General features: G+C 38.5%; 1 protein-coding gene across 3 annotated transcripts in view; it reads left to right on the top strand.

The window, feature by feature from the left end:
* The first annotated feature begins 4,810 nt into the window (after positions 1–4,810).
* Positions 4,811–27,834, top strand: part of creb5b (cAMP responsive element binding protein 5b) — a 42,685-nt gene continuing 19,661 nt past the window's right edge. The window contains exons 1-6 of one of the 3 annotated variants that reach the window (XM_032558068.1): positions 4,811–5,373; positions 10,331–10,408; positions 10,707–10,800; positions 13,172–13,293; positions 15,469–15,626; positions 27,599–27,725. In XM_032558068.1, the coding sequence (XP_032413959.1) occupies positions 5,344–5,373; positions 10,331–10,408; positions 10,707–10,800; positions 13,172–13,293; positions 15,469–15,626; positions 27,599–27,725 (609 nt within the window). In that variant the 5' untranslated portion in view covers positions 4,811–5,343. Of the gene's footprint in view, positions 5,374–5,403; positions 5,732–10,330; positions 10,409–10,706; positions 10,801–13,171; positions 13,294–15,468; positions 15,627–27,598; positions 27,726–27,834 lie in introns of those variants that run through there. The other 2 variants (XM_032558069.1, XM_032558067.1) reach the window with 2 other exon arrangements.

Here is a 27,834-nt window from a genome sequence, read left to right on the forward strand (position 1 = left end):
CAACAAGCAGCTCAAAAACAACTAATAGCCACAGAGTGGCAGTGTTAGTTTGGGAATAAATGTGATTTACATCAGTTCATTTACTTTTAGTAAAGTTCACAACCTTAAGGTAATCATAATTAAAATCATGTCCAGGAGGTAATTAAGTTAGTCTAGTGATTTAAACCCTCAGTGCTCCTCCTTTATCTTATGCCATGGTAAGTTCATGTTAATGGTATCAAAATACTGTTAAATTAATTTGGATATTTGAGATCTGCATAAACTGTAAGATAGTTCATTGTTATTCTTGAACTGTATGTAGGTTAGAGTTATTCATACAGTGAAAAGCATGTAGGTTTTATGACAGCTTATCATAAAAACAACTAAAACTGACAGTCTTTATCATTGTCTGTTTTATTGTTGTGGTGGAAATGATGCAAATATTTACAAGGATAATATCAACCTCTCCACATTGACAATGTAAGAATTAATACTTAGAATTTTGCTTTAATTCCTTAAAGTGGGCTTTTTAAAATAATAATAATATGAATTTGCCAGGAAATGAGAGTATTTTTACAATATTCATTGATTTGAGGTGCCATTTTAAAAATGCAAACATTCATTCATTCATTCATTTTATTCCATTATATTCACAGACTCCATGCCTCCATGCCTTTCACACTTGAAGCCTAAGTAAAATAGTTTCTCTTGTTATTACTGGAAAATGCTGTCGTTATTACCGGAAATATTTCATTGCTGTCGTTTTTCAAAGAAGTGGATGTTTTCAATTACAAATGCTGGCTCTGCCTGTTCCAGTTATTTATTTACCATTTTACTTGATGGGTATAGTTATAACTAATTACTGCTCTTCAACTTGGTGCACCCCATAAATAGATGGAACAGATGTACCAGAGATTTTTTTTAATTCTTTTTATATTTTTTTTTAATTAGAAGGTACTTTTAAATCAAGCGTTGCATTCAACAAACTTCCTGTAAGCCAACTAAGAACGATGAGCTCATGAGTAAAATGATTCCCGCACTACTTTAATTTTTCAGTTAGGAAAGTCACCTTTTCCCTTTTCCCTTTTCAGTTTCTTACAGAGCAAAGATTAATATCAACTTACTAAGAATTACTCATCCATGTGCTTAACAAATCATCTTTATTTATTTATGAATAACTACTTAGCGTTGTTAAATACACCTAAGCAAGGAAGTATGGGTTGTAAGTAAATAATAAAGACAACCAACAATACTTTCATTCAACTTTAAATGATGTGGACATCAAACAGTGCTGTGTGCTGGGAGAGGGGTGCCATCTTGAAACAATTTTCTGTAATTTTCTGTCATTGTTACCTTGGTAACCTTTGTTTTCTTTGGCTATGAAACTTGTGAAGATGATGAAATATGCGAAAGAAGGCAAAAAGAAAAAGTTACCAAATCTAGCAACGTACGTCATTATTTAGACACTACTAAGTGGTGCTCAGAAAATAATTTGCCATCAACAATTTTCAAGTTGAAGATGTAAAATGACCTGTGATGTAAAGCTAAAAAGTATGGTTTGACAAGTACACAAGTGATTCAAAAGAAGAAAAAAAAATACAGTCTTGTTGCTAAATGGACAAGTGCTGAAGAGAACATTATAAAAAACCCCATTGTGGAAACTGAATTCTACGAAACTGAGTTAACAAAAAGTGTTTCTAGCAACTAAAGAAATGGCAGATAGAACTTTCTACGGTATCTCGTTGCACCAAAAAGAAGCAAAAGAGGAAATTCAATTCAGGTTATCTCCATTTTTTGTGCAGCTGGTGTGAGATAGTAGAAGAACAAAGATCACAGCATGTGGTATGTGGTTCACTTCTCAGCAACACATGTATGAATCATCACATTTTAAACCGCACTCTTTAACCAAACATGTAGAGCTAATAGATTAAACACTTTAATTTGTTAGAAACAAATCCTGCATTCAGTTCTGCGTTGATGCACAACTCTGTTTATTTGCCAGAGATGAGATAATCTGTCCCTTTTGTACATCTGAATTGGATAATTGAACAAATTTAAGCAGTTTCTGGGTTTGTGTCAGATATGATTGCAAGTTTGTGACTTTTGTACTACCATATTTTAATTCTTGTTATGATGAAAGCAGAAAGCATATTGTCATAAGAAGTTTAAGAACCATGGCATTATAAAATTAACACAAATAAGACCATCATTTCATCTAATCTTTTTCTATGCAGGGTTGTTATATTCACAATAAATCCATCTAAACATGCAGAATCCATTTTCTGGCATACAGGATGGTACTCTTTAATTTTAAGGAGTCATCTCATTGAACTGCCTCCTAATACTACTCTTAGTAGTTATAGGGTTTACTTTTTGAATACAGAAAAATCCCTACGATTTTCTACCTTTAGACTTCCAACGTGCAAATTACAATGAAATGAGTTTCTAATTCCACCTGAAGGCTTAGCAGTTTTACATTTCTTAGTCTCCACAAGAGAGATTGTTTACCTTTGCATTTTGTGTGTTGCACTGTACACAAGCAGTTTCAGTTTTATTGTATGATCAGCAGTGCAAACTGAGTTTTGTATGTTTACATTAAAGCTTAACTCTACTCTGTTCAAAGTTTTTGCTGACTTACAGCTATTGTGACAAATAACCAGACAGTCATTCAACATGTCTCACCACTGAATACCAACTACTTTTTTTAACAGTAGAAACCACAAGCAGTTTACATAAGAACAACAGTCAATCAGGATTAAGTCTTCTTGTTTCAAAATATATCATTATGTTCCTCCTTTTCTTCCTGTACTATTGCTCAGCTTTATTTTTCCAGAACTGTGTTATTTTCAGTTGAATATTTTCTAAGTTCAGTGTTGCCTCTAAAACCTACCCAAATAACTCTGCACCAACAGCTATTATCTATCTTGTACATAAGTATTGTTGCCAGACATCATTTTACCCAGAGATATCAGATATCAGCTGTAGAGCCTGATTGCTCCAGTCTTCCCCACTCTGCCATCCTAATGAGGGGCTGTGTGATGTCAAGAATTTGATTAGCTGAAGATGTTTCCTGCCCTTTCCGATCCAAAACCTGTTGTCAGGATTCTAGAGGAATACAATATGGTATAGTTAAAATTAATCCTGTATATTTTATTAAGACAGCTAAAATGGTGAGGCTTTGTGACTATACTTGTGCATGCGAGGCACAGATAATAACCGGACAATTTAAAACTTGCAAATCACAAAGCAGTGATGCAACTCTAAGCTTGACAAATGAACAGAATATTCAGAATCAGGTGTCAGATGCTCCCATCAGTGTAAGTTTCAGTATTTCTATTTAGAAACAGAAAGACGTTAAGACACTTTTGTTATGCCCCCTTTACACATCTGGTGCAATCATCCTCACTGGCTCTTCAAGGTGATCTTACCCAAAAGCATCGCACAAAGGCATAATCATAAAAGGGTTAGTATAATATAGATCAAATCTCCTTTAGTGTGGGTCACTGACCCAAACTGTATCGGCTCTTTCCAGCCTTAATAGTCTGTTCTTCTAGAAGCATAATGTTTGGATTGGTTGGGAAATATATAGGCAATAAAGAGACAAAGGGATGTCATAAATGTTGATTAAAGCTCTGGTTAAAAGACAGAGGCGGAGAGGCCCTGAGTTATGAGGGCCTTTCAGACTGCGTTATTGTTTCGGTGACAGAGCTCTTAGTGTGTCTAGTGGAGTGGTCGCAGGCCAGTGGTAAACATTTCTCAACGTGTGAGGAGTCATTAATCCCTGGAGTGGAGGATGGCTTCACTACTACCACTGTCTGTGGTCCGAGAAATCACAGCCAGTTGGCACCAGCAGGTCACCGCGGAGCTGCAACTCTGAAGTGTTATACGCAGCTGTCTAAATCTCTACTAATGTGCTGGAGCTGAGGCACACATTTCAGAAAATTAACTGGAAGGTTTTAGTGGTTGTTGATGCCACATGTTCAATCAGAAAGGTTATCATTATTAGGGTTACTTTTTTAAGAAAACCACTTGTTTTCGTCTGAAACAGAAAATGCATAATTTTCCCCAATGCGGCTAAATAATATCACATTTATTATTATTGTTATAGTAAGTTTTATTATAGTTATAGCAAGGTTATCTGTAAAAATAATGTAAGTATAAATAAATAATAAGAAGTAGCTAAATTTTATGGTGTTTTTACGGGGTTATTTATCAGAATATTATTATTTTTTTTGCTATTTTGCCTTTTAAAACAACGATAACCAACCAGATAGTTATTGACGGGATAATTAGTCGAGCTGTGTGTTCAGGCGGAACCTGCAGCCAGCTCTCTGACAGGCATGCAGTTCTGGGCTTGTCAACTGCGGTTTTAAAATAGGGTCAACTTAAATAAAATCAAGGATGGGACTTTTTAAATTCTACATCATGATTGTGTTTTCTGTTTCTAGAAACTTTCTTCAAACAGCTTGGTTTTGTTGTAGACATGGAAAAGTGTAGGGGCCTTCTTTTCAGCCTGCTGACAGGTAGTGCACAGGACCAGGTGAGGAAACAGGAATGCTGGTTTATCCGTCTAGGATATATTTGATATATTTACATGTTATGGCTTCATATTTGAAGCCAAAACATGTTAAAAACACAGCTACATTCTTAGTGCAATAAAGAATATTGAGTCCAACTTCTATGAGTTCAAAACTTAAAATTAAGGTTCATTATTATTATATAGAATTATATATATATATATATATATATATATATATATATATATATATATATATATATATATATATATATATAAGAGGAGAAAGAGAGAGCGAGAGAGAGAGAGAAAGAAAGAGAGAGATAAAACCTATTTTAAATTTAACCAAATATCTTCTCCCGTCCCGTTCTGTGGATATATCAAAAGCGCATGCGCGGGAAATAGAAGAGTTATTTAGTGAAATTTAAAATGGTAAAATTAATAAACTAAATTCTTTTACAGCCGAATGTCAGTTCTGGATGTAGCCTCCTCCAGCATCGAGCTGCTGCGTCCTGAACCCAGTTCAGAGCTGTCAGTTCGCCCGCCTGTCTGACTGGTCAGCAGTGGTCATCCTGCTGTGTCGCACCACACCCACTCCAAGACCAGCCGGTGTCCCGTCCATGCTTCTGGGCGTTCCTCCACTAACCCCACTCCGCCCGCGCCGCCCCCCTCGTGCAGGGCCCGCTATGATTTAGAAGTTCAGGAATCCCACGTGACGTCACCCCGGGGTGACGTTATGCTTCTCTAAATAGATCGCATTGTAATCCTTTCTCAGTCCAACGTGGTTTCTTCTCAGAGGCTGCTTCACATTTTCTACACTTGTTTGGTAAGTTGAAAGCCCTGCCACCATGCAGACCCTCTTGCACGAGCCTCTGCAGGTTTGTTGACTTTGTTTAAAGCGATTCTTTTGGTGACTTTTTTTTTTTTTACCCCCCCCTGAAATGCAACAGCTTGTTTTGTTGGTCGCTCCAGCAGTTTGGATGATGTTGATTTTCTTCCTGTTTTTTTTTTTTTTTTGCAAAGATCCAGGCGTGCAGCTAAAACAACCACTGTCTCCCGCGAGTTTTGTTAGATTTAACGGCTTGTCATCTCACTTCATTGCCAATGTGTGGGCCTGTATTTATTGTTGTTGAAGTTGACACGGAGTCAAGTGCCGCTGCAGCTCTCGGTTCATATAGTCTGCATGGACTTCACTCCACTCCACTCCACTTCACCCAGCTTCCAGCTTCCACACAGGTTAATGCAGCGGGCTAATTTCACTTCCACCCCTTGGCGCTTCTATCAAGTTTAGTCTCTGCTCCGAGCTGCATCGCTACATCGTTGTCACGCCTGTCCCGTTCAGGGATAAAGCGCAGCCGGCGACCGTCCCGGACTCTGCGTGCTGCGGCTTCACCAACGATCGTCTGGAAAACGCTTCTGCTGCTGTCAAGCCAGTTAAAGAGAAACAAACGACGCGTCTGTTTTTGTTAAATGGAAGTTTTCATTCGTTATTTCTTTTTTTATTTCCCCCCCCGAAAAGCATAATGTGAGCAACATTACGTCATCCTGCAGGCTCGTCGATATTTGATTAACCGCTGAGATGTTGAGGGCTACTTTCAGGAAGGTTGTGCTGACGAGGCGCGCGTTGTTGCTATACGGCTTGAAGGGAAGAAACACGCTTTAATTATATGATTGCTCCTCGGCCGCTGTCATTATGTTTATGTGACAGCGCTGCCAATAACCACTTTTCTTTCATGTACACTCTAAATTATGCTTCCGGCTTTACCGTTTTACCTCGTGATTTCTTGAATTAATAACATTAATTAACTGGCTCGGTAAATGAAATTAGGCACAAGTCTGGCTTTTGTTTGCTGAGTAGAAACAAAATGTTTTTTGTTTTTTTTGTCTAGTAGAGAGGTTATCTACGAAAATAGCTTATTGAAACTCCAATTGAACTGGTCATTGTTAGCAGCAAACGAAACATAAGTACGTTTAAGGTAGGCAAGGCGTGTTTTTGTTTCGTTGTGGGGATAAAGTAGAACCTTACAAATGCAAAAAAAAGTTGTAAATGTTTTAAATTTCAAGGGAACTACTCAGACTGCAAACTTTCATTAAAATAATTAAATACATTAAATTAGGGCTTCATTTGTAACAAAATTTTACTTTTGAGGAAAAATAGGCAAAAGGTGACAAAAATATTAACAACTGCATTAATAATTGCGACCTGCAACTGCAGGAAGAGGAGCTTGTTTTAATTTGTGCCTTGCTACAGATTCCTTCCATATTTTACACAGGCTTGATTGCAGTCTTGGGGCTGATTGCACTGGTGAAATGTGACCCAAACTGAGTTTATTTGTTGATGACTGCTTCCAGTGCTCAGGGTTCATTTGTAATGATTGAGCTAATGTAAAAAAAAAAAGAAAAAAAGAAAAGAGGTAAAGTGACAGTTCAATCTGGCCCCACAGCTTTTGTTCCAGAGCAGCACTTTTAACGCTCAGGTTTATTTCTGATTTCTTGCACTGATATCAAAGTGTTTCTCCAGTTTAGGGGTTTTATTGCAATCGTAACCTCTTCTGTTGTGCAATACAGTTGCAATAAAATCGAGTTTAGATTAGAGCTGAATTTGTTACATGAGTGGATCTGCAGCAGAAGTTGAAGAAACTGTCTTGAAAAGGCCAGAAACTCTGCCGCGGGGATCGCCGTAATCCTGCCTTGAACTTGTGCTGTCAAAAGCCAAGGCTATAAGAACGTACAGATTTGAATTGCTCTGCGTGTTCATGCTTGCTTTAACCTCTTTGCACCTCAACCCCTCTTTTCCTCACCATATTGTTTGAATTCTAATGCGTGGTCTACCTGGAGAATTCCTCCCCAGTCCCTCTTGAAACCAAACGCTTGACCCTAATCCTTCAGCTCGCTCACATCAGGGTTTAGTTAATGTTATATAGTGTAACCAAATTTCCTCCGCTAAACTAAAACATCAATATAAAATGTGGGCCAAGTGCTCTTTCCAAGAGAGGGGCGTTGAGTACTGATAATCTAAAGTGTGAGAGGTACTGGGGAATTCGCAAAGGCATTTTTGGAATTAACAGTTGAGTTTTATGCATCATATGGTTTAAATTTCCTGCTAACTGTGCTGAAATAATCAAACCCAATTTCAGGAACCGGAAGTATGGGTTTTTTGGGCATTATATTAAGTCTCATACTAAGGACTTATCTGGTTCTAAATAATAATTTCCAGTGATAATTGTGTGCATCGTTTACTCCGCAAGCAATGATATGATCACTCCATTTAAACCTGTATAAATAGATCGTGAGAAAAGAAATAGAGTGACACAAGTGGCAGAAACAGTGGAAAAGTCAAACATTTGAGTTAACAAAAAAGTGGCAGAAATGATTCAGAATTGGAATAACTCTAACGACAGGTCCGCAGGCTCTGGTCCAACAGGCTGTCATCCTCTGTTTTAGTTTGAACTTGGAGCTCAGATCAGCAGCGTTGGTTGTGTTTGTTGTGTTTGTTGTGGCAAAGGAGACCAGGTGAGTGTTTAGAGCCCATTTAGAGGAGCCTGAGTGCACCAGGGGGAAGGAAAGTAAGACCTGATCACTTTGCTCTCTTGACAGAAAGACCCTGTCCAGACCCTGTTTTGCAGGCTTGGTCATGAAACACAACTTGTTAGGCAAACACCGCTGCTTGACATAACACAATATTGGAGTGTTTTGACGGCGCTTCAGGAAATAGCCTGTACCCATGAAAAAAAGGGACACCTAAATAGTGTGTGAAAGTATTCATGTTTGTAGTTTGAAGGGTGGCTCTGGCTAAATCACAGGTGTGTTGCAGTTCTTGCACGCATGACAGGCTAACACGAAAGAGAAAAAAGTGATAAATGTGACTGTGGAATGTGTGATTCACATCGCTGTAAAACAGCTTACAGCAAACAAGAAACAAATAAGTTAATCAAGAATGTGATTAATTAATGTTTTCCAGATTGGTAATATGACAGGTGACGTAACAAAGTCGCAAGCTTTTGATAATGTTCCGATATCAATGGGGATTTTTTAATTTTATTTCAGTGTCGTAACAAAACAGTAATTTAATTACTGACGTTTCAGTTTCATGTCAGTAATGTTTCTACTCATTCTCCACACCAACAGATCTACTTGTTTATCATAAAGTACTAAAGGTAAAAAAGGTTTGAAGGTTCAATTCTAGAATTGTGTTAACATCTGGCATTATAATCTTGATGGGCTGCTCTTCTGTATCTCTCCATGAACCATTATCATTGTGGAAAATGTTAATATCTGATATTAAAATATAATGCACTACTTGAAGAGGGTTTTAAGTGTTTGTATCTTTTGTAGAGTATAACAATGCTCTTGATCATGTGAAGAGCTCATAATAATGTATTATGTTGTGCAGTTTTAAAAGTTTAACAAAGGCAACAACTGGTGTATCTGTAAATAATTTAAAATGATACACCACTCATAAACAAATGTTGCATGTCATTTAACTGTGAGGTTCACCCTTTTGATGGTTTTGCTTGTCTGAGGCACTGCCAACATTTAGAAAGTGAAGAGACTCTACAGTTACTCTGTAAAGAGTTACTGTTTTATTTGCTATAAACAAAAAATGGCGAACATCACCACAAATTTTTCTTAGGTTTAGGATGAAACAATTCTTTTTGTTTATATAAAATTTTTTATGAATGCATACGAAATAGTGATCTGATCTGCTAATCATCTTTTATTATAACTTTTTTTATTTTACTGTTTTTGTTTAGATTAGCTGGTAAAAACCACGTCTACCTGTCGTTCATGTGTCAGTTATTGGTTACGTCCCAAATTTTGAATGTTGATTGAATGCTTTATTCTGCTGTCAACAATTTATATTTCACACATACATGAAGATCACGATTTCATTTTTAAAATGTGCATTTTTTTCCTTTTTTTATTATGCCAGGGTTCCATTTTATTTTATTTTATTTTATTTTTTAAATCAGTAGATCACAGAGTCAAGGGACATATTTTTCTAAGATGTTTTGTCCTCTATTTCTCTCGTAGAACCTAAAATAACAGCTGAAGTCATTTACTTTTGACAAGTTGGAGCTCATGCACTCTTGTAGCACACTGTTAGCGTGAGTGCAGTCTAATTTTTAAGGTTGTTTGTCATAGACCAAATGGACTTCTGACATCTAATTATATTTGTCTGCTGTGACACCACTTCCCTTTCTTATTTTTCCACAGAGAAGTGTACCGACTAAGTTCAATAATATCTCAAGAAATTACTAAAAAGTTGAAAGATATAAAGTGACTCCATTAAAAATATTTTCCACTGAAGATTTATTTTGTCATTTAACTGTAAAATACAGACGAGTGTTAAAGCTAGAGGAATTTTTGGAGTTATATCTGAAAAACGAACAGTTTTTTTGTCTTAAGATTAATGATCAACATATTTAAGACACGTTTTATTACATCATTTCTCTAAAGTTACTGTAAAGCCAATTTATGTCTCTTTTGTGATAGAGAAAATGTAAAGCTTTTGTGTTTATCGGTAATTGTACATTTTAGTTAGATAATGCATGCATATTATTTTACAGGGTAATATGATAAATGGAAAATGCTGCTGTTGTGATATTCATGTTTTTATTTTAAGATGAGGACATCATTTGCAAATACTTTTCTCAATTTACTCTCTGTATTTCTTAAATAATATTAACTTTTTATGTAATTTCCCCACCCCTTTACTTGTGCGTAAGCATTTTGCATTGACAGTAGCAGTGTACTTGTTCCTTAAAGTGCTGATAGGAGATCTAGAGTCAGTCAGGTTCCCCTTTTGATTAATTTATATGTCTTCTCTTGCAGTTTTATGAGACGCTGGCCAGAGGGATGAACTCGGACCAGGAAAGGCCATTCGTGTGCAATGCTCCTGGCTGCTCTCAGGTTAGTGTATATCTATAAATGCATATCTGGGGAGATTCACACAGGATGTCTACGTGCACGTGTCTACCTAACAGCACACAGAGCAAAGAGCAAATCTAATTGCAAAGTAAACAGCCAGTGTACAATATTTAGAACTACACCAGTTATCTAGCATCTATTTTCTAGTTTAAGAGGTTTCTCCAACTTATTTTTGCCTTTGGTCTAAACTAAAGGCAATTGTCTAAAGTATCCTATTTTCCTTTCTATTTACTGTTCTTGCTTTTTCTTCTACATACCTCCTGGTCTTAAAATCAAACAGCGTTTTCCCACGGAGGATCATCTGATGATTCATCGTCACAAACATGAGATGACCCTTAAGTTCCCCTCCATAAAGAACGACAACATGCTATCAGGTGAGTTACATCGGCATCAATGCAGACTGATTTGCTTCTGCAGCCCAGCAAGTTTCTGATGCAGAGGCGTGCTACAAGTGACTCAACCACAGACATACTCATCTGTCATCACAAACCTTTATGGCTAGTCCTATACAAGCTGTTTAAAGTAATGTAAATTATATGGTTTGTTAGCCTATGGCTCAGGAACGTGCTGTTCCTACCGTTTGTGGTCACCATATTGCGCTTCTTTTCCTGGATAACACTTTGAGTAATTTACATCTTCAGATTTTTTTAGGTGAGTTTTAATTTTTAAGTATATGCGATTATATTCACCTTATCTTGAGGTCATGTGTTAGGTAGACTATGCCTCTCCAGCTATTGTCTAACTAAACCAGATTCTTTCCTCTTTATTATTTACACTGTTTGGACTACAGGATCAGTTTTTGTAGGCCGAGTGTCTCATAGTCTTCTGTCTGTGTTACAAATTCTCTGAATTACATGCTAAACTCAGGAGAAAATGGTCAGCAGTTTACCATTACCCATAAGCCAGAGCTTAGTCACACATGGTAAAGTGTCTAAACAGTCTCCTTAGTTTTAAAATAAAGTGAACAGTGTTTGCTTTTCACTGGGCAGCATCCTGGATAAAAATGAATAGCTTCCTTTTTTTTTTTTAGTTAGAGAATAAATTAATATCTCACTAAAACAAGATTGAAAAGTTACTCTAGATAAAACTGTATTTTGGGTTCACAAGTCATGTTGAAAGTTTGTGTCAATCCCCAGTCTAGCCAGAATGAGTAAACAGACCATGAAGCATGCTTTTAGCCTTTGAAACAACCGTGATCCTAAAATCACCTTCAACTGTCTGAAACCTGATATGTATGCACCCCCCCAGAATGTCAAGCTGAACGCTGCAGCTTTCGGCTGAGACCCCCCTCTCAGCGGGAGGAATCTGTTCTTTGTCGGCAAAAATGGTGCTGTCAAGGGAGCATCTCCCTCTCACCAACTAAAGGCTCTAATGCTATTTTAAAAACCAAATGGGTGATGGTACCTTAGAGTGCCTTCCAGCCATAGAAATCTTTTCTTGTTATGATACAATGTCTGTTATTTGTCAGTCCCCTTTACTTAGTCTGCCTAATTAAATCTATTGCAACACATTTCTCAAGTTGCTTAATTAGTAAATGTAATCTACATGTGCTTAGTTTAATCTCAGTATAAAAATGAAGACTTCTAAGGCGAACAGATTCATGAAGACCAAGAAACACAGCAGACAGATCCGGGATAAAGTTGTGGAAAAGTTTAAAAGAGGATTTTGTTATAAATAAATCATCTGAAAATAGAAAAACCGAGGTACAAATGCAAACCCACTAAGACATGGACCTACATCTTCTTGAAAGAGCAGGCCTGGCAAGAAGAGCATCATTCAGAGAAACACAGGCGTGGAGGAAAAATAACACTGGACATAAACCTGAACATATCATGCTGTGGGGATGCTTTACTTCAGCAAGAAGAGAGAAGCTGGTCAGAGTTGACATGAAGATGCTTTGAGCTTAACACAGACCAATCCAGGAAGAAGACCGATTAGAGGCTGCAAAAGTCTTGAATCTGATGCCAAAGTTCACCTTCAAACCTGATAACAACCTTAATGTACAGCCAGACCTACAATGGGAGGTGTAGAGCAAGTTATATTCATTTGTTGGAATTGCCTTGCCAAACCTTATTGAGAATGTGAAAGACTTAAAAAATTACAACAGATGCTTTTCATCAAATCTAAATGAGCTTCAGCTATTTTATCCAAAACTGAGCAAAAAATCTGAGTCTCCTGATATGCAAAGCTGGTAGAGACATACCCCCCGTAACCAGGACCTGTTACTTTACTGAAATATGATTCTAAGATACTTTGATAGATTTTTATTTGAAAAAAGAAAAAAAAAATAAAACCACTTATTCTTTGCCTCTCATCTTACAATTACGCACTGCTTTGTGTTGTTTAGTCACATGAAATACCAATAAAATAATTGAGGTTTGTGGTTGTAACATGATGAAATGTGGAGAACCTCTGGGGGGAGAATACTTTGAAAGGCACCATATATTCTGTAAACCTGAGGGGGGACCATTAGCTTAATTTCAGTATTACTCCATGTATACTGGGATATGTTTCTGTCGTCATTTCATTTATGTTGAAAAGAATGTTACTTTTCTTGCAGACACGATGTTCTGCAGCGTGTCACAGAACACACCGTGTTTTATTGCTAAATGTTTCCTTCACGACAAAGCTTGAGAGCAATTTCTTGCCAATACGTATGCACTCGTAGCCTGACAAAATAAATAGTTTTATCAACTGTTAAGACGTTGAGTGTTTAAGCTCGACAAAATGTTCTTTGACTTCCAGACCAGACGCCCACTCCGACCCGATTCTTGAAGAACTGTGAAGAGGTCGGACTGTTCAGTGACCTGGACTGCTCCATTGAGCAGGACTTCTGCAAAGCGCAAGAAGAAGAAGACAGTAAGCAGGTACTGCAAAATAGAGGAGAAAGCCTCAGACCCAAAACCCAGAAAAACCCAAAGCCACAACCCTCCACAGGGGTTGAGTTTTAAACCACTATCTGTGCAATCATCTGTCACAAATAGATACCTACACCATGTGAGCTTATGAAGCCTCTCAAATAGATTTTTAAAAACACCCTAAACCTCACCTAACCACACTGCTCCCTTTTAAGAAGCCGGTGACCACAATTGTTTGTGCACTATCTTATTCCGTCCTCTATTCTCGCCTTGTTGTTTTAGGTACATATTAGTCAGTCGTGACAGACGAGGTCTAACAGATAAAGATTTGTCATCCACCTCTGATGAAGAGAACTCAGATCAGGTTCTTCACCTGTAACTTCAAGCAGCTCCTCAGTCGCCTCTCAGGGGAGGGAGTCATATTTCTTCCAAGAAATAAAGTCAGACCACTGAGGCAACATCTTGGCTGTAACAGCAAAACCAGACAAACTGGCCTGACTGTCCTGCATGAAAGCAGAGGTCCAAAATGTTATATTCATCAGAGGACATCTTTGTTTATGCATTATAGCTTTGCAATGTGGCATTTTCACCTGGGACATGGATACTAGTCAAATCAGCAGAAGACAGACTGCTTATTTAACGTCTGGGAACATGTGCGGAGCATGCTGCAGCTAAGCTGTTTTCTGAGAGTTTGGCTCAGGAGCCTGTCTGTGTTCAGGTCAGCCATGTCTAGCCTGCCCAGCCTGTGTGGTTTATGACGGGAGGCTCTGCTAAGTCAGCAGGAGGCGAGTCGGAGCAAGACGATGTAGGAGTAAAATGCACAATAGGCAGAGATAAGCAGCGAAAGCTCTCAAACACCTGAAACACTGAAGTTAACCAGCAAAATGAAAAAAAAGTCACATGAGTATGTGTTGTGCAACAGTGCATTTTGATTAAGCAAGTGATTTTATTGTGTTTTTGTTTCATAAGTTTGCTCTTCTTCGAATGTTTTAATATTTAAATGACAGTTATCTTATGTTTGTTTATGCGTTTCACTAAAACTAAGGAACAACTTTTGGTTTTGGTAGTTTTATGTTTTTGTTTAGTTTAATGATTAAATTAAACTGGATCTATAGAGCCACTCAGAAGCTAAAATAGATTTATCAATAACATAAATGTCATTGTGTCATTGACAGATCATTGTGGGTCTTTTACTTTGTTTTAATGATTCCTTTGCTGGGGTGGTATAGAACTACGATTGTCATGATTTAAAGCAACGTCCATCAGTTTCATAAACACGAACGGATTGAAAATTCATTTTAGGAGTTTCACTCTGATCCAAACAAATTGAAAGTTTTACATACATACTCATGTTTATTTAAATGTCCCTAAGCAAGCTGTAGGAAAACCACATTGTTTTTGTAGTTATGAACAAGCTTCTGACATGATTCCAGAAGATGATCTAATTTTTAGGCATAATCCATGAAGTTTCAATACGGTTGAAGTCAGGATCAGTTCAAAGGTTTAATGTTACAGATCTGTGATACTTTGACAACCAGGTATTAGCAGACGGATAATGACTGAAAACACACTTTTAAAATGATTTTGGAAGGATAAACAGCTTCTAAATAAAATGACCCTGACCTCAAACTTGGTGAAAACGGAGTACGCTTAAATAGCAGGTCCATGCCAGGACACAATTTATTCTGCTTTTGCCACCTAGTTCATGCAAGGCTAGGCCTTGCTAATGGCTCCAAAATGTGTCTCTGTAACTTTCTAAGAATGGTTCAAATTTAAAAGCCAAAAATTAAAGTGACGTTTGTGCCAATGATGCAAGTACATAACATTCCAAAACTTTATGAACCCATTGAAGGGAGCACCACATGAGAAAAAAAACACACACCATATAAGATGTAAAATGTTGTTAACCCAGAATTATTTTGCAATGGCTGTTATTATACATGTCTCAGCCTACAGAGAGTTTCCAAGGAACCTGGTCTTCATTAGACTGTCAGCGTGTCCCAAATGGAACGTGGAAAACCTTGTAGAGCATAGTTTACATAATTCTCCGTTACAGCTTAAAGATGGGTGTGTGAGGAAGAAAAGTTCAATGATTGCAAATCTGCACACTTGTGCATCAAATTCATTCTTTACCTCATGTGCACACTTTGCTTTTTTTTTCTTTCTCTTGCTTCCTCTTTGCAGAACATCGCACTGCATGGACAAGCAGGTCAAGGTCAGCACCAGCAGTCCCACGCACGGATGGCCAACCATGATACCAGCATAGTGATCCAGCAGGCCCTTCCCTCGCCCCAGTCCAGCTCAGTTATCACTCAGGCTCCCTCCACCAACAGACAGATAGGGTGAGTGAAACACAAAACCCAAAGAAAAAAAAAATCCAGGAAGAGATTAGCATGAACAGCAAGCAGTCAGACTCCACATTTAGTCTCTTTGTCTTTCTTTTTTTGTTGTTGTTGCATTTATGTGAAGCATGTTTTGCTACAACAGACAAGGGCGTAGTAAGAAAGTTTGCCATAAAACAAATTATCTAACAAGTGGCAGATTGTATCCTCTCACCTCAAGTGTGGCCCTGTTTAGTGACAGCTTTAGGCTGAGCCTTTGTGTTCGTGCCAGCTGTCATTCCTCTGTCGTCTGTGAGGTAATGTTAGTGTTTAGTTACATTTCGGGCGCTGTATGTGGGGCCAGAAAATCATGTTTTACTGTTCATTCGAAGTTGTCTCAGAGCAAAAGGTCTCAGAGGATTAGATGAGGTTATTTCTCAAGCCTCAGTCGTGAGTGTCAAACATTTCATGTTTGAAAATATAGTTGTTTTTTTTTTAATCTGTGAGAATTTCGGTCACCATCACACAATTGCAAATGGGAAGGGTAGCTTTAAAGTAAATCATTATTAATTGAGGATTTATTGTGTAGCTGGTTGTTTAGAGTACAGGCTAATCTTTGTATAGGCATAAACTGACTTTGTAAAAATGTTTGCCACATTTTCCCTGTCTTTTTAACAATAATTCACAAAGGTATTCATACCCCTAGATGTTTTCCCCATCTTGTCCAACCAGTGAGGTTAGCTGTGGAGCAACTGGGGAGACAAATTTTCGAGTCTCGCCACAGAATCGCAGTCTGGACTGTGACTGAGCCATTCTAACAGATGAATATCTCATGCATATGGTTTTGCAGCCTCTAACTAATTTCCATCCGGTTTTGCCCTTTATTTAGCTGCACTCCTGAACTGTGGATCTACGTAATTCCTCCAGCGCTAACATGTGTCTCTTGGCTGCTAATTACTTAAAGCTCTCCTTGTGTGGCCTGTAAACTTAGTAAAATGCCATGTCGTACCATGCAATGCTTTTCTTTTTCATTTTCTAGATTTTGGGTCAAGCAGTATTCTGTCAGATGCGCACACCTTGGGGTTTTGCTTTATCACCTAATCCTGCTTCAAACTTCATACATTTGCCCTTTGACAACCATTAACTGTCCTACTCCAGTCCTTATGCCGTAGCTCCAGCTGCATTGACACTTTTGCCAGAGCTTTGTCATTGTAACCCCAGGCCTGTGGCTACGTAGTTAAACATTGAGATGGCTCAGTGTTAAGCTGGTCCTGTGTTCAAGTTGTCCTGTGTAGATTTACAGCTCGAGGAGCTGCTGAATATTGGATGGGAGGCCCATCTCTAAGCCTGACTGACACCTCGTCAGGCTCTTTGTTGAGCACAGAGATGGAATTTCATCCCCTCAGAGGAGCAGCAAATCACTGCCAGTAACAGAGACCTTGCTAGGCACTGCTTCACCTGAGTTTACCTGTCAGTATGAACTCCTTACCTCTGTGATGCACAATTTCTCTACCTGTCATCACAGCTTGCAGTTACTGCAGCATCTTAAACAATTTGGTGAGAAATTTGCACACTTTTGCTCTAGGAGCAAGAGAGGACAACCAAAAAATCACTTCTTCTGTGACATATTTTTGAGAAAACCTTGGTGCTCGTCCATGTGATGAATCTGTGGAAGTGCAGTTTGTTTACAGTGACTAATGAATCCTGACACATGAATAGGAAGAGTAGACCTACACAGGAGAAAAGCGAGCTGGAAAGTTTTACATCAGCAGGATGTAAATCAGTGCTTCCACAGGAAGACATTTGGACTTACCAAAGTCTTTGTGCACAGGATCTCTTTACAAGGACACCCAACATGAAAAACGTTGCTTTGCAAAAACTGAAACAGTTATCCCCGCAGTGATTCCCTGTGATAAGCTTAAATATCCAAGTTATCCACTAACAATGCAAAATGAATGAGTTTTGCTCTATTTTTATTTATGGTTTTTTACTGATTTTGCACAAATTTAAAAGAACTTTTTTCCTTACCAACCAAAGTATTTTTTTTAAACTGTGAAATACATAGCAGTCACCCTTGTCAACAATGGTGAGGTGTATCTATACCTCTGTCATAAAGCTTTAAATACTGTCACACTTTAAGCAGCTGTTCGTTACTAAATGAGACTAACGATATAAATTTAATCTCACTTCACTCCACTTCCTCATTTTGCTGCGTACAGAATAAGCATCCAATGAATTAGAATAACAAGTCATTTTCATTGCTTCACAATGTTTACTAAAGAGCTTTGAGGCTTGGAATCAATTAGGATTGGTTTTCCTCAAGACCATTTAATTCAGGACTGAGTTGAGCCTGCAGCTGTGAAACCCGAGGACTGCTCTCTTTCTCTTTTTCTCTCCTTTGCTCTGCTCCGAGTCCTCAAGCTGGGTCTTTGGGGACCTCCGCTGACACAAAACAGTGTTAAAACCAGGCATAAGAAACAGCCGACAGATCCTGATGTCGTAGCTCGTGTCAGTTCATACGGAAGTGCTCTGAATGCCCTCTACCTTTCTGATCACACACAGCTGGTGCTGAGTAATGTCCCGGTTAACCATGTTGGACAGTCCTGGACAACAACGTGAGATACAGAGTTTTGTGGAAATCTCAACTTTTTGACTTACAATAAGTGGAGATCTGAGCACAGATGGGTGTGGGCACAAACTATTAAATGTGACATTCTTCTTTTTTTTTTTTTGGCTCAACAGAATAATTTAGTCCAGTTGTTTGTTTCCATTACACATTACAGTCAAGATGAACACAGCCACTTTAATTAAAAAAATTGCCATCCACGTGCGGGAAACTATCAGTTATTTATGCAATATTTAAAGACATCTTTAAATATTTTCTGCAGTGTGTTTCCTTCTAATGCTTTCCTATGGCAAAAAACTAAACATGTCAATTATGTAGATTAAGGCTTTAGATGACCAAGCACCATAACCATACGTTCTTTTAATATTTTATTTGAATTTTATTTGACAGACCAGCAGAAAGAAGGACATTATTATAAAGTGGAAATGATGCATGGTTTCTGAGTTTCCTTTAAATGGAATTTCAGAAATTCAGGTCATGTGAGAAACAAATACTGCATGTAGCAGAAGGTTCTCTGGTCAGACGACACTCAAGCAAAACTTACTAGAGGAACATGATGGTGGCAGCATCATGCCACCATCATCATGGGGAAGGGGTTAGTCTTGGTTAATACATGGCAAAAAAAAAAGCAGTAAAATCTGTTAGAAAATGCAAAAGACGTGAACCTGTTTGAATTGTAGTGTTTTCATAGTATGTGAGAAAATGAATGCAATTGAGAATCTGTGATGCAGGAGTTGAAATTTAATGTTCACAGATACTCTGGATTCACTTGAGGTATTTTATAAAGATTGGACCTACACGCCAGTGTCTAGATGACCAAAGCCGGTAGAGAGATAGCCCAGAAAATTTGCAACTGTAATTGTTGTAAAAAATTGTTTTACAAATTGTTGCCTCAGAGGACCTCTGTATAAATAAATGCCATGCTTTTCAGATTTTCTTCCATTTCACAATTAGCCTCAGGGTTTGTGTTGGTCTTATAAAATGCTGGTTAAAACATTAAGCTAGTTAGCTAAATTAGATATAATACTAATAAAGATGCATGAATAGTTTTGCAAGGCCCTGTTGGCTAGTAGGTGCCAAACTTTTCAGTACAAGCCTGTGATTCATCATTTACCATCAGTGTGTGAAATTTCAAGCTGCAATCCTCCAACCACTGAATTAATATGTCATTCAGCTTTGGTTTGTGACCATGTAACCAGAATAGGTTTTGAAGATTTTGTTTAGTACTTTTATTCAAATAGCATAGTTGTATTAGATTTGCAGAAATGTGCAAATCTAAAATCAATACGAACTTGCCATCCACAATGCTCATTTAGAGTTTGCCTCATCTCTGCAGACAACCTTTGAGCTTTCTTTTAGATGTCACATTTATAACTTAGCTCCACTCTGGGTGCGCTGCATGCACCATGTCGAGCTTTGTAGGAAGTCATATCGTGGTTTTGTTTCCCATGCTGCTGTAAATGCACACCATTTTTCACACCTTAGTCGCCCAGCTACTTGTGGTCCTTCTTTTTGCCTTTCAGGGAAGTAGCACAAACACATGCTCATCTTCATGCAAAGGCCTGGGTGATAAATAGGTTTGCCTTAAGCCCTTTGCAGAGAGATTTGGTGGTACGCCGACTGATTATTTAGGACCATGGTTTGCTGTCGGTTAGCGACTTCTGTCAAGTGTGTGATTTATACAAGAACGGTTTGGAAGGCACATTTTGTTTTTTTTATAGTGATTAAGCTTGTGCTGTTTCTATGGTTATTTGAATGTAAGATTCTTTATAGAGTTGATCCTTTTGTTGATTTTTTTCTTGTACTAAATATTTTGTGCATTGGAGTCCCCTTTTTCTACATGCATGCAAATAAACTGCATCAGTTCACCTATGCAAATACAATAGCAGGTAAAAAGAAATGCTTCTCATAGAGAAAACGTTGACTTAATGTTGTTCACCATTCAAACCAAACCATTCCATTCTTGTTTTTGATTAGATATGTTTCACAAAATTGTGTAAAGGAAGATGGCCCATCCTTTGTGAGAGTGTAGGGTCTTTACAAAATCTTTACATCTAAAATGTGGGCTCCATTTGCACGTTGGATATAAAGTGCAGCGTTAGTCAAGCAGTAGACAGACAGATGTATCTAGGGTAATAAATTGCAAAAATTAAAAGACAGCGAGAAAGCAGGATGTACATCTGACCTGAATTAAGATGAGCTCATTGTGTACTTCAGCGGGTTTAATAGTGCGTTTGTAGAGGAACGCCCAGACTCTGTTCCCCTCTCATTCCAGCGGGCCTGTGTCATCTCTGCCCCGGGGCCACCACACATGCAGGCTCCTGCAAATGCAACTCACACATAGGGATGTGCCTTGCTTCTCCCAGGGTAAGTGCAGGGATCGCAGCGTGGGGAAGTGTGGAAAACGAGGGATCAGAGGTGGACAGGGAGGAGGAAAAATGGGATCAGAGGTAGACGGAGAAGAGGAAGAGGGGTATTAGGAGGTGGATGGAGGAGGGGAAATGAAAGATCAGGTGGGTGGAGGAAACTGAGAGAAGAAGAGCAGCATTTTTATACCAGGAGGATGGTCACTTGTTGGGGGGTGGAGGGACAGACAGAACACATGTCTGTACAAGGAAAGGAAAAGACACATCATGTCTGGATGAAAGAAGGGATATAATAGTATTCGAAGAATTAAGGTGTGGAAAATAACATTTCAAGATTATAAAAAGAATGTGAGGGTGGAAATAATAGGCAACAAGAGAAGACATGAATCAGAATGAAAAGAAGAAAAGTTCAGCGAGGGACTAATATGCAGAATGCTAATCAGATTTATTTGCATGTTTGTGTCCGATGAAAAGCGGCAGCGGTGGAATGTGAGAAAGTGAAAGGAGCTGCGTTTGCCAGCTGTTGGAAAACCAGTGACGACAGGTGTCAGGTTAACTTGTTCAGAGATGACTTAGGCTGGTGGGTACTTTTTCTGATTCACTGATGGTATAACTGTACTGACATAATTTTGTTCCTAGTAAAAAAAAAAGAAGAAAAAAAACCCGTCCTATCCTTTCTCTTCTTGGCCTAAATGTAAACAACTCCACTTTGGATATACTGTGACTTGCTCATAAATTCAAACAGGATCCCATAAGCATGTACTATGATATATTTTATAATAGGATTTTATAATATAGATTAGAGCAAGCAGAGGATTGTAACAAAAAGCATTGGACATTTTCATAAAAATCTGAAAGGTGTTATATAGGTGCATCCAACCAATGTTATAATTATAGCTGAAAGTCTATTGGGGAATGTGTATTGTTCTTTTCAAAATAGCAAAAGCCTATTCACACTGGATTGACAGCACCTGTGAATACCAATTTTCACATCCTGCCACAGATTATCAATTGGATTAGGTCTGAACTTTGAATGGGCCATTCTAACACTTAGTTATACTTAAACCAGTACACTGAATACCTGCGAACTAAAATTTGCACCTTTGCGAAGTTTATTTGTAAAAAAAAAATTTAGAAACCTATTTTCTTTTCCTTCCACTTCACAATTGAAATGTCAAACAAAATACACGATTTTGTTTGTAACACCACAAAATCTGAAAAAAGTTCAAGGCGTGGGAATACTTTTACAAGGCGCCGTACAATGAAGCTTATTGGTAAAAAGTGTTATTGACAGCCGTTCATCAACTGTGCTTGGGAAAGGCTTGACTCAGCCTGTGGCCCCCTAAAGTGAGGACACCCCATCCAAGAACCTTCCCAGTGAAGCTCCCTTGCTGCATCCATCTCATCTCTAGCACGCTAATAAAAGTCAGCCTGTGTTGTAACCCATTACAGCTGATTTATTTGATCAGATTCGTATTATTTCCTCAGTCCAAACCCCATGGCACTCTCCTCCCACCAGTGATTAAAGGCAGTAAATCACGGGCAGGTCCTGCGCAGTGTTTACTCTAAGAGCCAGGCAGCTGCAAGCTGTTTGAGGCCCTTGTTTCTTTTTCTGTTTATCGCTGTTCCCATGGCGACTGCACCACCATCTCCCAAATGTCTGGAACTTGGCCCTGGGCTGTTTTGGTTACGTACAAAACTTTTTAGCTGCTGCGTCTATCCCGAGCTCACAGTGACTTCACCCAGCGAGGAGCCAGTGCAGCGATGCTGGAAGGGTCCAGGAGAGAAAGAGAGGGAAAGTGAGGCGCAGAGGAGAAGAGAGGAAAGGAGAGGAGGGAGGGACAAAATCAAGGGGTATGGAGGCACTGGGTGGGGGGAGGGAGAAAAGCCAAGAGCATTACATCATTGCTGGAGCAGAGTCAAAAAGGGAAGGACGTGAGTCAGTGGACTGAGTGAACCTCTCTCCGTCTTTCGGCCGCTTTGGATGACGGCCAGGCCGCTTGTGTTTTAAGTCCCAACACTTGAGTTGGAGTTGGGGACTGGGGCGGTGTGCGCACACTGCAGGTTTGATTAGAACAGAGAGACTTGAGCTCAAGTATGACCACCCTGAGGGGCCCAGAAAAGAGTTATACCAAACTAATAAAACGAAAGAAAAAAAGTTTTCTCTTCCACTTAGGAAAAAAAAGTACCAGAAAAGTGACAGTCAAAGGAGAGAGCAGAACAAAAAGCAGTAGAGGGGTTCAGGCAGGGAAGAAGATCCAGTAATGATGTCATGGTGGAGTGAAGGTGGGCGGCGTTGGTGGTATGGTGGTGGTTCTTGGGCGGGGATTGAGAAGGAGAGCGAGGCACTCAGTAATGTGAGAGTGCAGGGTCAGGACTGTGGAGTGTCTACCTGCTCCCCCCAGGGCCCTATGGCACAAGCTAATATCAACCCCTCAGCCGGGACTGTTATTATTCACTCATATACATACACACATGTTCCCACAACGTAAAGTATGGCGTGACTGCAACTTAAAGGGATTTTTGTTGTTGTTTTTTGGTTATCTTAAGGGTGCTATGAGCACAAGAACCTGCTAAGCCACATAAGAAACAAAACAGCGTCTGGGATATTTACCTCATTAAAACAATTCTTTTATGATTGCATGATTAGTCAAATCCACAAATCGCATTAAACACAATCTCCTGATCAGTAAGGAAGTGGTTTGTAAATAAAAGCCATAAATTGTTTTATGTGTTATACTCTCTGAGACATCTAATTATTTAAACTGAAAAAGCACAGAGTTTAATACACAGAGGAAGTTCTGTCAGATGCTAGTGTTGTTTTTCCCTCTGTTCAATTAACAGACTGTTTTTGTGTGAGGTGGTGACAAACACAGACTTGGTGTTAGCCGTGCTAACTCCAAGGTGTGTCCTTTGTAAATAATTCAAAGAGGGACCTTCTTTTTTAGAAAGCAAGAGGCTACATACTGTACCTGCGCTGTGCTCCATTTTAATTTGTGCTATTGTGATTTTTTTCCTCTGGAGTCACAAGAAATTGAAGTCAGGATCAATAATCTATGAAGCATATATTCTTTCATGCATAACTAGAGTGTCCGGCAAGTATTCATTCCCCTTTGTCTTATGTTACATTGCAGCCTAACAGAACAGTGTGTTGTTGAAAGTTTACGTGACGGACCGACACAAAGTAGAGCATAACTGTGATGTGGAAGGGAAATGATAGACTGTTTTATAGAATGTTTAAAGAAGAAAAAATGAAAATAAAAATGTGATGTGTGTTTGTATACGTCCTTCCTGCTATTGCAAGTCTGTTGATGTGTCACCCTTCCAGCCGCATATGTGGAAACTTACATTTTTGCTTCTTCTTTGCAAAATAGCTCAAGGTCAGTCAGATTGGATGGAGAGCACCTGTGGCCTCGCATATGATTCTCAATTTTATTTAGGCTTGGGCTTTGACTGGGCCATTCTAACACATGAGTATGCTTTGATGTACCAGTGGTTCTTAACAGTACAGGGCTGATGGTCCTTCATGTTTTTGATGTCTCTCTGCTCCATCACACTTGATTCAAATTATTGCATTTTCTCCTCTGCATACCATCAAGTGCTGCAGAAGCCTGTTAATCACCCATTCACACACTTTACTCAGAAGTAAAGTGTGTGGCAGCAAGGACACACCTAAAACATGCAGGGCAGTGGGCCCTGAGGACCAGGGTTGAGAAACACTGATCTCCTCCATTCCATTGTAGCTCTGATTATATGTTTGTAGCTGCTGTCCTGCTGGGACAAGACAACAGTCCAAGCAGGTTTTCCAGCCTTGTATTTAGCTCAGCCTATCTTCCTATTTACTGTGACCAGCTTCCTGTCCCTGCTGAGGAGTAGCAGTCCTGCATCATGATGCTGCCACCACCATGTTGTGGCTATTCAGATAGATGTGTGTTGTTAGATTACTGCCACACATTGTTTTAAATTTAGGCCAGAAAGTTCAGTGTATAATAAGAACAGAGTACCTTTCCCACATATTTGCTAGGTCTGCTACATGGGTGAGGAAAACTGTTGAAACTGGACTTTCTTTGAGCCTCCTTTCATTCACCAATGACTTTCTTCTTTCCCCTTATTTTTAAAGGCCAGAGTACTCCTGAGCTATCATAGGCCTGAGCTATCATAGGCCTATGATAGCTGCACTGCTAGCCTTTCCGTTTAGTAGAGTGCTGCTGTGGTAATTCAAACTACAACAAATTTTATTTAAGTATAGCCAAGGAAATTGTATTTATTTATTATTTTTTTCGTTCTTTTTATTCCACTTTTGGAATTGGTCAATTCAAAATTTACAATAAAATACATTGAAGGTTGTGGTTGTGACATGGGTTATGCGGAAAAGTTCAAGGGGTATGAATACTTGTACTTATCTTTAAAAAAGTTATAATTTGACAAGTTAGCAGGACAATAAAGCTAAAGAAAAAATTATATTTAAAGTTGGACACATAAGAATACATTAAATAAAAAATTGTGCTTCTAGATTTAGAGACTTGTTCAGTAATAAAATTCAAATTGAAGCACAAAAAAAATCACCACTTGAAGCTATTGTTTTATGTCTACAAAGTATTAAATAAAATCATTAGGCAGATTTTACAAACATGCAAACTGGTTTGTTTTTTTTCACCATTCAACTGTCACTTTTTTCTCTTACATTTCCAAAGTGTTCATGTTGAAATAGTGTAAATGTGGAGCAGTGCTATACAGCTCATTGTACTTTCATGACTTTTCCCATGTGGGAATGCTTGGATTCGCCACGCTGCTCAGGTGTCATAAGTGCTGCTAAATGGGTGTGATTGTGATAAATTGGGATGTTAGACAGGACTGACATGTAGTCAGATGGTAATAGTCCTGTATGTGAACGTGTGTGTGTAGCAATCAAAAATGTCTGAGGCATAAATGCTCATTTTTAGGTCTGGAAAAATACAGGTATTTATTCAGGTGTGGGACTGTTTGTTCCACTGCACCCCTCTATTTTGACATCAGTCCTTCTCTGCTCACTATTACGGTAGAAAAAAAAGGCGATGCTGTCGATTGATTTCTCTAATTCATTCAACACGCCTTGCCTAAATGCTTCTACCCAGTTCTATTTTTTAAATGCTGAAGAAAACTGAGCTTTATTGACTCTTTGAGCAGCAGCATCCATCCTGATGTTACTGATAACTGGAGAATTATTGATTTCACTGCTCTGGGTTATTAAAAAATCATGCAGAGAGTGCCGTTTTTAGGTTGTAACTTTACGCATGCATGCGTCCTGCAGCTGGAAATTGATGTTCTGACAAGTGGGGATTTAGTGGCAGTTGTATAAGTGATGTGACAGCGTGCAGATGTAGGTAGCATGGTTGAGCCATGCAATTGAGACGTGACTGCTGTCATTAGCTGAAGCTTAGCGCAGGCCTCTCTGCATATTACTTATTGATGTGGCCTCCAGTATTCATTGGCCAGTTGTTCGGAGCACTTTTTCGTGGTCACTGAAGAGGATTTTCTCCACAGCTCTTCCACATGCGATGGCATGTGGTAGCTGAGAAAAAAATTATTACTCACTAAGGATGACCACTTTCATCTATTCCATGAATATATATATATATATATTTTGGATGTGTAAAGTGGATTCAAAAGATGTCAGCGGGAGCAAGCTGGGAGCAAATGTTCTTTAAAATTGTGCCGAAAAGGCATGAAGGGCCAAAGTGCACCTTTTATTTGAATTCTTTGCTTAATTCAACTTCATGTGACACTGCATGTAATTTGTGAGGATATTTTATAATTTTTGTTCCCTTTTTGACGTTTGTAAATCTGCTGTCCATTGCAAGTAGGATGATTTAGCTGTATATGTAATATTTGCTAAAAACTGTAGCTGGTTAACTTTTAGGGAAGTGGGATTAGATGCACATGAACCCCTTTAAAAGATGAAACCTTGCATCATATTGATTACATGATGATTACATATTAGGAACCACTAATTCAGATATAGACCACCACATGTTCTCTTTTATTTATTTCTTTATCATGTATGTCTTTTTTAGTATTTTCTTGTGGTATTCAGTACTATTATTTCCTGTGGCTCACCATCTACGAACATTTAGTTTATTTTACTCTTCAATGGAGTGCATCAATGTACGTAAAAAGAATTAGAACCAATAAGTGTGTTTAACTTAGACGGTATCGAGAAAGTAGTTGTTCTAATAGTTTTTTCGGTTACTTTTTTTTTTTTTTTTGTAACCAAAACTGCACCCTGAAAGTTTGAATAGAAAGTTTATGCTTATGTTTCTAATTATATTTATTCATCGAAACATTGCATTTAGAAATAAGTTCTTTGGATTTTATAATTTGGATCCTAGAATGTCAAATATTAAGATTACCTTTTTGGGAAGTTTTTTTTTAGTTATTCATACATATAGTCAACCAAATCTGAATTTTTGTGCAGTGTTTCAGAACCAACCATGCACCAGTTTTTGCCTGACAAGAGGCACGTTGTGTCCACTTTGACAAGAGATTACATAAAGTAATTTTCTCAATTTGACTCTTAGTGTACTGTAAGGAAACGTATCTCTTTGACTTTATCTACCAGCAGGAAGTAACTTGGAGTTTATTTGATTTGATCAGTGCTCACAAACTGTCATATTTCATTAGAATTTACTGCCCAACCATTGATCAGATCCCAAATAAATTAAATTAGGGTGTGATATAAATTTTTAAACACACAATTTGCAAATAAATTCAATTATAAATGAGATTTAAACTTTTTTAGGATTAAATATCTCCATATAAAGATATAAAACTTCTCAAAAATACTTCTCTGCAAAGAAAAATACATAATCCTTTGGTTGTGGGTACAAAATGAAAATAGGAAGGGACCCAGAGAGCTGATGCAGAGCTGGTGTTAAGGATGTTAGACTGCCAGATTACAGTCAGTATCAGAGTACAACTTGATGTTGTGATGTGTGTGTGTGTGTGTTTGTGTGTATTTTCAGGCCAGTCCCCGGCTCTCTGTCCTCACTATTGCACCTACGAAACAGACAGAGACAGCCTCTGCCAGCCTCCATGCCTGGAACCCTGCCAGACCCAACCATGCCTGGCTCCTCTGCTGTGTTGATGCCCGTGAGTGTAACAACAGATTACAGTGCATGTTCACCCATTGAGGCCACCATACGCTCTCTGTGTACTGCATGTGGGTTTGCTGTTGGGGATGTTTTCTATCACTATTAAA

This window comes from Xiphophorus hellerii, chromosome 3, assembly GCF_003331165.1.
Source record: "Xiphophorus hellerii strain 12219 chromosome 3, Xiphophorus_hellerii-4.1, whole genome shotgun sequence".
NCBI lineage: Eukaryota > Metazoa > Chordata > Actinopteri > Cyprinodontiformes > Poeciliidae > Xiphophorus > Xiphophorus hellerii.